Here is an 11,090-nt window from a genome sequence, read left to right as displayed (position 1 = left end):
TAGCTCTAAATCTGTTTAGGTGTGGGGATTCTTATAGAATAGTCAGAGAATCATGGAAAAGTTGGGGTTGGAAAGGACCTTAAGATCATCTAGTTCCAACCCCCCCTGCCGTGGGCAGGGACATCTCACGCTAAACCATCTCACCCAAGGCTCTGTCCAACCTGGCCTTGAACACTGCCAGAGATGGAGCATTCACAACCTCCCTAGGCAACTCATTCCAGTGCCTCACCACCCTCACAGTAAAGAATTTCTTCCTTAAATCCAATCTAAACTTCCCCTGTTTAAGTTTGAACCCATTACCCCTTGTCCTATCGCTACAGTCCCTAATGAAGAGTCCCTCCCCAGCATCCCTATAGGCCCCTTTCAGATACTGGAAGGCTGCTATGAGGTCTCCACGCAGCCTTCTCTTCTCCAGGCTGAACAGACCCAACTTTCTCAGCCTGTCTTCATACAGGAGGTGCTCCAGTCCCCTGATCATCCTCGTGGCCTCCTCTGGACTTGTTCCAACAGTTCCATGTCCTTTTTATGTTGAGGACCCCAGAACTGCGCACAATGCTCCAGGTGAGGTCTCACGAGAGCAGAGTAGAGGGGCAGGATCACCTCCTTCGACCTGCTGGTCACGCTGCTTTTGATGCAGCCCAGGATACGGGTGCTTTCTGGGCTGTGAGCGCACACTGAAGCCGGCTCATGTTCATTTTCTCATCAACCAACACCCTCAAGTCCTTCTCCTCAGGGCTGCTCTGAATCTCTTCTCTGCCCAACCTGTAGCTGTGCCTGGGATTGCTCTGACCAAGGTGTAGGACCTTGCACTCGGCATGGTTAAACTTCATGAGGTTGGCATCAGCCCACCTCACAAGTGTGTCAAGGTCCCTCTGGATGGCATTCCTTCCCTCCAGCGTATCAACCGAACCACACAGCTTGGTGTCATCGGCAAACTTGCTGAGGGCTCACTCAATCCCACTGTCCATGTCAGCGACAAAGATGTTGAACAAGACCGGTCCCAACACTGATCCCTGAGGGACACCACTCGTTACTGGTCTCCAGCTGGACATGGAGCCATTGACCACAACTCTTTGTGTGCGGCCATCCATCCAGTTCTTTATCCACCAAATTGTCAGTGGAATTTTCTCCAAATAGCCTTAGTATTTACTTGGGAAAAAATGTCAATGACAGCAGAGCTAGGCCCGTACAATTCATTTACATGGCTGTTTTGTGACGATTGCAGAACGTACCTGACCTCGAGATATACTGCTCTAAAGGGACTTTGGCAGGGAGCTGTTCTTGCACTACAATAACATTTTCAGTGTTGTGGTGCCACACTGGTTTCATGACATTGCCTTTACACCTGCTCTGAGGCAAGAAGTTAAAGCCACCCTCTCTTCCCTGAATGCCGTGTGTTCTCTAAGATAAGTGGATAATGAATGTATCCAAAACCTTTGAAAACTTCACCAGGATTAATGAAAATAACCCAACCATCTACAAACTGCAGCAGATGCAGTCGCTTAGAACCAAAGGCATTTTCAGAAACAGACAAGTCTGCCTCGGATGAGCCCATTTTATGGAAAAAAACAGAGTATTATTACAGCTGCTATATGCCTTCTCTCTTTCATACAGACACATGCATTAGAAACCTGATATGCACTTACAGAGAGTGAAAAATTCCCACTGATTTCACAGGCTTCAGGTAAGGATGGTCTGTGCTTACAGGAGGTTGAGCCCAAAATATTTGTAACAAGCCTTTTCTTTTAAATCCCTGGGCAATGAGCATTTAAATCGAGGTTCACCTTTTAACCCACAAATTCGCTGTTTCCAAGTTGCTGTTTCTAGTAGAATTTTCTCTTGCAAAACAATTTGCTATCTACTAAAAAAAATCACAGATACTTATAGAGCTATTATTCATGTATTTGTTCTATATCAAGTGAAAAATCCAAGCCACTAGACATATTATGCAGTTTCTTCAGTGTGGTGTACAGTCAGATTGCTCTGATGAGATGGCAGATGCAACCTAGGAAATTAAAGTAAAGCTAGTGCTGAGGATTTGTATTTAGAATCTGGTTGAAAGCACAAGGAACGTTTGAAGCAGCTTTTGCAAAGCCCATTCACAGGGATGAATCTTGTTTTGTAGCAAATATCATGGTGGGGTTAAAGTCAGTTGAAAAAAAACAAGTCTCCTGGAAGAAAATGAATGCAACGTGATTTTATGTCAGGCCTAGTGAAGAGTCCTAAGAAATCATTAAGTGGGGTTTTTTCATGCTTGCATATACATTTGAACATCAATTTGGAGGCATGCAGAATTATATGATCCCATGGCAATTAACATGGTGATGAATATTAACATGATAATTAATAATACATTTAAATGTGTGTCATGCAGTTGAGCGAGCCAAGAATGAACCAAATGTATTGTACCAACTAACCCCCCACAGTTACAAGACAGAAATGAACAGCATTTTGTAATTATACACAGTGACATATTTTCTTATATCTACTGCCAAATAAAATATCACTTTTTGGAATTAAAAGAGAGAGCAGCAAATAGAAACAGCTATGTCATCAGTAATTGCAAACATGTTTTCAGCTCCAGCTTCTGATAACTATCCAAAGACATTCTTTTCATTGGTAAAATTGACAAATGTCCAAAAGGAAAAGAGTCTTTATGGGCCATGTTCACTCCCAGAAAGTCAGATAAAGAAATCGGAGTGCCAGAGGAGTACCTAGAAAGTTTTGCAAGAAGATGGGAATTAGCAAATAAGCAGCAGAGCTGAAAACTAAGTGGTGCTGCTTGTAAAGGGGCCTTTAGATAATACAAGATTCTATTAACTTTGCCCCATGGGGCCTGATGAAGCTGCCCATGAGAGATGGACAACAGATTGACTTACTGTATTTAAAATATAACCACGTCTCACAGGAACACTAAGAGGATTGCTTAAGCTAAGTCTTCTTAACACAGGAGCTCTCTAACGTGATAAAACAAGCTGGTGAAATCCAAAACAACTTTCCAGCTGATAGAGAGTCAGAGAACTTGGTTCCATAGCTTTGCAACTAAAAAATGATTTTGCAGGGCATTATTCTTGGATGCAGGTGAGATCCCAGTCCTGTTCCTCAGTGACACTGGGAGAAGCTAATAATCCCATACAGAAACCTCCACCCCACTCACAGGTAAAGTGGCTTATGTAAATGAGGTCTATAAAATGATCCAAAGGCAGGCAGAGGGAGACTGCCAGGTCTCCCCTGCAGCCAAAAAAGATACTTCACTAGCCTGCTCATGTTTGAACATTAATCCTTACTTAACTAGGATTAATGCTTGATAACATCAGAGGCAAGCAGGAAAGTAAGGTCCCTACTCTGAAGCTTCTTATCTAAAGAAATTCTGCCTTTCAAGTATCGTACTATACCCCTGTTAAAAAACGAAGCCAGAAGAAGCATGTAGATTCTGGTCCTTATGGACTGAACAGGAATTAGGACACTAGATGCTTCTGAGTCTAGGGAATCCAAAATCCAAAACTTATCTGCAGGTCATAGATGACATCAAGTAATGAAAAAAAAAAAGCAACCTTCAGAGATAATAGCCTTAGTGCAAATTCCAGCTGGAACTGGCCTAGGAGAGTTAGAATCGGAGAATCTTAGAATAGTTAGGGCTGGAAAGGACCTTAAGATCATCAAATTCCAATCCCCCTGCCATGGGCAGGGACACCTCACACTAAACCATATCACAGAAGGCATCATCCAACCTGGTCTTGAACACTGCCAAGGATGGAGCATTCACAACCTCCCTGGACAACCCATTCCAGTGCCTCACCACCCTAACAGGAAACAATTTCCTCCTCATATCCAATCTAAACTTCCCCTGTTTAGGTTTTAACCCATTACACCTTGTCCTATCACTACAGTCCCTAATGAAGAGTCCCTCCCCAGCATCCCTATAGACCCCCCTTCAGATACTGGAATGAGCTGCTATGAGTTCTCAGCAAGAGAAATATCTCTTTAGTCACCTGGCTGAATAACCAGTACTAAAAACCTGTATGTTCTACAAATTCCTGTCCACTCACCATACAGGGATATTTCATACATCCCATATCAATATTTTGCCATTTGCTACTGACGGTTGTGTGAGAAGTAAGTTCAAAGTGACTTTACACATCCTGACCTTTAAGTTCAAAGACATTGTTGTATTGTCGCTCCCTTGAAATCAGCATTTCTCCCTATGATTAGCTGCCTCCTGTCTACTCATACTGTTTAGGCTACTAAAAATACTGTACTCAAAGAATGATTAATAAAGCTTGTTGCGGGCCCAGGAATTGCCATGGGGATAGCTTTATGTACATCTTAAAGTATGTGTAAATATGCATTTGGACAGCTGTTAAAAACATGTATAATTTTTCTCAAACACCACAGCTCTTTCCAAATAGCATAGTTTGATGGCATAATGCACATTTAAAGATTTCTTAATAGTCTGCTTTATTTATAGTTACTTACTCAATAGAGTACATAAAGCCTTCAAAACCTTTGTGGGCTATGTGTTAACTAAGTAGGCATTTACCCATTTTTTTAATACGTGTCATTTGTGCAGTTGATCGATTCGTAGAAGACATTACACCCAGACAATGTGCTCAGAAAAAGTGAGACTTGAATATTAGCTGGGGAGAGTCACCATGATACTTCTACATTCACATGGGAAAATTCTGCTTTCAGGATGGCAATATAAATCCAAACACATACATTAAGGCAATGCTCTTATACTGTTTTTTTTCTTCTTGGTAAGTGGCAGAATAATTCAACTCTTTCTGAAACACATGGAAAGTTACAGAGAAGGCAGAGCTCACTGTTAGCAAGATTTCCAGTAATTCAGTTTAAAATACAATATGAGCAAACATTGAGTGAATGCTATCAGAAAATCCTGTTTCTGTCCATCTTACCTGGCCTCTTTCATGCAAAACTTGAACTGAAATCTCCTTTTTAAAGCTTTACAACAAGCTCAATTCAAACATGGTAATACATATTGATAAAGAAAGAATCCAATGAGTAGCACACCACAAGTTCACCAAGCAAAAATTATTTTGAGACATGCTTCTCATTGAATGTTTCAGTCACAAAAGTCTGGTCCTATTTCAGTGTTGTAACTACTCTGTTGGTAGTATCCTGGTCATCTCTTAACATAACACCTCAGTTTTCTCCCTCTCCACAGTCCTTTGCAATTTGCTTTGAGATATAATGATGCAGAGTTCTCTAATAACTAAAAGGTTATGACAAGTTTCGGTGTCTTTAATGTTGTTAAGCAAAGTTTCTTTAAATGCTTGAGATACTCTTCCCTCTAATGAAACCACTACAGTTTCCAGATACTGTTGCATCACCAACAAAGCTGGAAAATATTCAGAACACTTGAGAGATTTGCAGAGACTCAGACCTAAGACGGTAAAGTGCATCAAACGACTTACCACAGGCTTATCTGTATATCACAGATATCAAATTCAACTTTGAATGCAAGAAGGGGAAAAAAATGAGATACACAAAATTCATATACTGTAATTAAATGGAAAACACATGCAAACTGTAGCAGAAAAATAACAGAAACATGAATCGTGTATATTGAATCTGTCTGCTATTATGGTAGAAGTGGCAATGGTTAGTAGAAATAGGCTTGCAAAATGATTTCTTATATAATATCACTTCCTGTGCCCACAGGGTAACTGTAAATAAGGACAACTCACCCTTAGGCAAAGGCAAAGGCAGAAAGCACAGTTCTTTCTGCTGGGAAAGAGAAGCACCCAGTAGCACAGAAGGCTTGCCAGCCAACAGAGGTGCTGGCTTCTCATCCTTTGAAGGTACCAGCAACCAGTCTTGGGGTTGGCATAGTTATTTGAGAGAAAGATACCACTGTCAGGGACCTACAGCCTAAACTATCCTAGTCAAAAAAGAAAAAAAATCTGCTTCAAAATCATCCTGCACAAGGGAGGAATGGTAAGAATGCTCTAAAAGCCTTAAAAAATGCTGACTTTCGTGGGCAGTGCTATGCAGCTTCAATGGCGCATAAATGTGAGCTTTTGCATAGACAGACTGGGACCTTCCATTAAGCACACATATGAATGGCCCCACTGAGTGCAGAGAGACTATCCCCATACTCAGCATTATTCATGAGCATTGTGCTATGCCTTTCTATGTGTCAAAGGGTACAGACATGGGTGTCTCTCAGGGTCCTAGCACATGTATGACTTCAATGGGTAGCAGTCAGACATGAATATATAGTGGTGATGGGCGATGCAATTTTGATTTAAGAGTTTAACCCTGAGGTCTTCCAGAAGCAGAACTTAACACATTGCCTAAGACCACAAGATAAACCAGTGGCAAGCTTGAGCTGGCAATCTGGGTGGAGGATCTTCCCTCTCCACCCAAGGATGACTCATTGCAGCTCCCTGCAGTCTAAATATGAAGGGACAAGATCTTTGTTGGTGGTTGTTGCAAGCAATCAGTTTGGCTGCCTTTCAGGAGTGCTGAAATAGGGGACCTTAGCGGGGACATCTGAAGCTTGAAGCACTCAAGTTCCACATTAGGTTTCCTGATCACCATAAAATAGGGTGGTCTCTAAGAGATTTAACTGACACTCTTTTTGCAGCTGCACTGACTCCCAAAGGAATCAAGTGAAGGGAAGCCAAACTGGCTTAAAACATCTCTGCTTTCTCCTGATTCCAAGTTCTGCATCACTCAGGCACGTCACTCCAGTGGCCAGCTATTGCACACGAGACCAGTCCTTACACACATGCTGCTATGAGCCCTGCTGCATTAACTGAGCAAACAGAAACCCTCCCGGATTCTTTATGCACTGTGCTGGTTTTGGGAAAGGTGCAGGGAAGAGGCTATTTTTCTGCAAACAGAATTTTTCATAAAAGGCATAGTCACCTTTTGCTATTACAAATACAAGAGCAATAACAATATATACAGGCCTGAGCAATAATGGAGATTCTGGCAGGTATTTTTTTCCCTGTCATAAGCACACTGGGCCTAAGGCAAGGTTTTCCTCTATTTAATAAAGAAAATGGAAAGGTAGGGGGAAAAATAAAATTAAAAAAAAAACCTGCACTGCCTCTCAAATTACACAACCTGCTAAATATTTAGGGCATTCTTTCCCACAAACATTTCAAATGGATGAGAACAAGGTTTGTCTTCTTGACAGTTCGCATCGTCTTGTGGGCCAGACTCATTCCTCTGGAAGCTCACTGAAGTCAGGGATACAGTGGCAGGGATGACAGATGAAGCTCACAGTCCACATTTTCGTAGTACCTATCTACCATTCATACAAATCAGCTCAACATTAAGATGCAAGTGAAGCTGCTAAAGGCTCAGGTTGAGGAGACAACTAAGCAGAAACAGTCTAAAATCTGTGGCAAACGTGTGTTTAATTTCACTCTAAGTCTCTTACATAGAACAGAAGGGCTTGAATGATTTAACAGCAACTAACACTGTTCCAGTATTTGCTTAGAGTGACAAGTATTCTTGCTGTTTGGGTTTTTCTTTTCCCCCCAGTTGCAGTGAATTGCCACCACAAACTCTCATGGCATGGCTGGTTATCTTCATTGTAAAGAACAAAGTGACAAGTGCTTACAGTTGACCAGCAGTGGGTCACCCTGCAGCTTGCAAATCGTCCAAAACACACTTAACTTCCTTCAAAACACCAGAAACTTCTCTGCCCTTTAAACTGGAAATAGCAAGTCTGATTTCAATAACAGGCCTCTCAGTTTATAAGCAACTGAATTAGAAGTTCACCTCAAGTCTGAATGACAAATCAGTGAACAGTCATTAGGTAAGTAAAAATGAAAGCAAAGAAGACAAGAAGCCACAGCTGTAATCGTCCATCTAAAATTACCTTACCAGCTATCAAATAACTGCTAAGTTAAAAGCTTTGTCATGTTAGGCCACTTGTTCTTCACAGTAATTAAAATACAATACAATGAGGGTTTCATTTATATTCTGATAGTCAAGCTGGCACGTAACTTGACTTAGGGCTGCTCTCAATTAAAATCTGTTTATGGTCTCCAAAATCCCTTCTTGGATGCTTCTCAAGTTCTGCACCAGAAAGAGGAGGGGGAAACTGGCAAATAATAATAGAGATGTGAGAACTGAGCTGGGGGGGGAAGCAAAAACCTCCTAGAATCTGGATTCTGAACTCAACCAACACCAAGCTGCACTGAAATGTAAAAGTTTGGCCAACTTCCTAAATTCTAGTATCACGATTTTCATTTGCAGTACTTATTTCACAGCACGTACTGATTTCACTTTGAGTAAAGCACTATTCTTAAGACAAATTTTCACTTTGCAAGGTTTTCACCTGCACCTTCTCACTCCTGTCCAGCACACTGAACTTCCCACCCAAGGACCCAGCCTGAGCTGGATCACTAAGTCACACAGCTGCCCTTTGACAACCCTATCTCCACTGATCACATCTTTATAGACACACTAGTACAGTGAGGCTGAGCACGTTCCGCGTTGTGCTGGCCTTCCATCACCCGATGTTTCTGCAGCTGGAGGCTGCCTCGCTGTCTAACAACACTGCTGAAGCACAGCAGCGTGCAGCACACACCCTCTTGGATCTTTGCAACAGGGGAAAGGTAAGGGCATGACAAAGCAGCAGCAACTGTTCTTCCTTACTTCAAAAGACAACTCCATGCCGTTAATAATCCTTCACACTTAAGTAACAGCCAGCTTTATAAACAGTAATTAAAGATGCCTTCTGGTGTACCTGCGAAGGAAACATCATTTTCATTCTCCACAAAGACCACATTTTCTTTAGTGTCATTTGATTAAAGGAGCCAACCTTGAGCACAAAAGGCTTAATTTTCAGGGGGACAAGCAGATACAGGTCACATTGTCACACGCCACGTTAGCCTTCTAACAGTGTCTCCTAACATCAGCTAAATGTTAAAATCTGACATGTTCAGCAGAAAGCCTCACAGTTTTCCATTTCAGACACTTTCTGCATACTGCTATTCAGTAATTTTGTGTGAGGGGCAGGACTCGCACAGCAAAGTATTGTGAAATCTGTTAAACATTTTTACATACAGATATTAACCCCCCCCCTCCACACACACACTTAGTCCCCTGACATCTCATTGAGTAAACACCAGCATTCTGAGATTCACTACACGGGGGTTGTTCATCTGCCTGTTCATCTCCTGTTGTTTTTCATCTCTGAACTGGCCAACGCTTTCCCCATTCACCATTTAACTTCTCCAAAAACTAAGCCTTCACCGAGCAGTAGCTGGAAGTGAAAACTGGTGACAGTTACAGCCCTGCCCACCCCAAAAACCCAGTGCAACCAGGGTGAGCCCAGAGACGCCAAGTCACTGCTCTGTCTAATTACAAACCCGAGGCAGATTAACCTTTGATGACTAAATTAATCTTCTAAATAAAATGAATATGCATCAGCCTGCAAATTAGGATTAAATGCTTAGCAGAATCTTTATGTGATCAAGCAGGTTTTGTGGTGCAGATGTTAACCATTAACATGAAGCAATAAAATCATTCTTTTTTCTTATAATAACACCTAACAATTCTAAAGCCACCTTTCATCTGAGAATCTCAAAGGGTTTCATAAGCATAATTAATTAACCCTCTCAGCATCCGAGACAAGATCATAATAATATCCCCATCCAACAGCTGAAGAAACAGAGGCATAGCAACATTCTAGATCGCGTGCCTCAGACTGTGCATAATGTTACATGCTTTGAAGAAGAAAAGACCAGGTTTACAATGGCTTCATCCTTTCTCTCACGCAGACTGGCAGGGCAGCTTCTCCATAAGGCTGAACTCTGGTTCCATGCACGTCCCTGTCCCAGAAATGCTTGTGGTGGCTCTATACAGCCTTTAAGGTCAGGCATCACCTCTTCCAGCCATTGAGACACCAGACACATGGATACCTCACCCCAGGTTACCTGCCAGGGCACATTCATCTGCATCAGGACACCTTTTTACAATAAAGAGCAATGGAAGTTGTCTCACTACTGATCAAATAAAAACAAACAAGGACAAGGCGAAATGGCTTTAAACTGACAAAGAAGAGATTTAGGTTAGACATTAGGAAGAAGCTCTTCCCTGTGAGGGTGCTGAGGCGCTGACACAGGGTGCCCAGAGAAGCTGTGGCTTCCCCATCCCTGGCAGTGTTCAAGGCCAGGTTGGACACAGGGGCTTGGAGAAACTTGGTCTAGAGGAAGGTGCCCCTGCCAATGGCAGGGGGTTGGAACTGGATGAGCTTTAAGGTCCCTCCCAACACAAACTGTTCTATGGTTCTATGAAACACTGCACTTTCTGATCTACTACTAAATTCTGAAATAAATCATTCCAGTGGTGGGGGTAAACCTGTTATGGAGAAAAAAACTGTTTCTTCTTGGTTCTTCCCTTGGGCAGTCAGAACTACAAGTCCCTTAAATTATTTGTTCCTTGTACAGTTACAACAATGTAGTCATAAGGAAACCCAGATGATGGCAATCCCACTCCTTTTTCACTGCTGGTGGAACAGTTGTCCCTGCAACGTGATTCCTATGTCTACATGGAGTAAAATGCTTGCATGGAAAGCTACCACTTCCATCCAAATCCTGATACTCATGCTGGAAGAGATGTGGCCATGGTTCTTTCAGGTTCTCCCAGAACAACAAATAGTTTCAAGGAATTAAGGAAACCTTCTGCTGATGTCCACTTTCTGTGATTCTCCTTCCAATGGGATATTCATTTCCAAGTGGTTTACAATGAGTTTAGACAAATGTATACATCATGACTGACTTACAGCCTTACTACAACTGATTTGAATTTGATTAGTTTCAAACATTGTGCATTTGATTATTATCAAACTATAATGTAGTACTCTAATGAAGAGTACTAGTGAGCTATGAACAGACGTGCAAATTCATGTGTATGATAAATAGAGTTCATTGACACATTTTGTTGCGCAGACATTGCAGCTTCTCCTAGTATGTAAACTGCAAATGTAATTTTATTTGCTTAAAAGGGAACTGGGTAAGTTCTTAAGGTCAGTTTGTTTAAATTTCTTGGCTTCTAAAAGGAAACTTCAATTAGAAATTTACAATTATTTTAGAATACTGACA

At 41.8% G+C, this 11,090-nt stretch overlaps 1 protein-coding gene across 1 annotated transcript in view; it reads left to right on the top strand.

Moving 5' to 3' along the window:
- The first annotated feature begins 1,083 nt into the window (after window positions 1–1,083).
- Window positions 1,084–11,090, top strand: part of DYNLRB2 (dynein light chain roadblock-type 2) — a 201,958-nt gene continuing 191,951 nt past the window's right edge. Inside the window, exon 1 of the mRNA XM_057401157.1 lies at window positions 1,084–1,087. Coding sequence (XP_057257140.1) covers window positions 1,086–1,087 — 2 coding nt within the window. The 5' untranslated portion in view covers window positions 1,084–1,085. The remainder of the gene's footprint in view (window positions 1,088–11,090) is intronic.

This window comes from Pezoporus wallicus, unplaced genomic scaffold, assembly GCF_028554395.1.
Source record: "Pezoporus wallicus isolate ANWC-B61680 ecotype Strahan unplaced genomic scaffold, APGP_CSIRO_Pwel_v1 contig_420, whole genome shotgun sequence".
Lineage (NCBI taxonomy): Eukaryota > Metazoa > Chordata > Aves > Psittaciformes > Psittacidae > Pezoporus > Pezoporus wallicus.
This window is presented reverse-complemented; position numbering and strand designations above follow the sequence as displayed.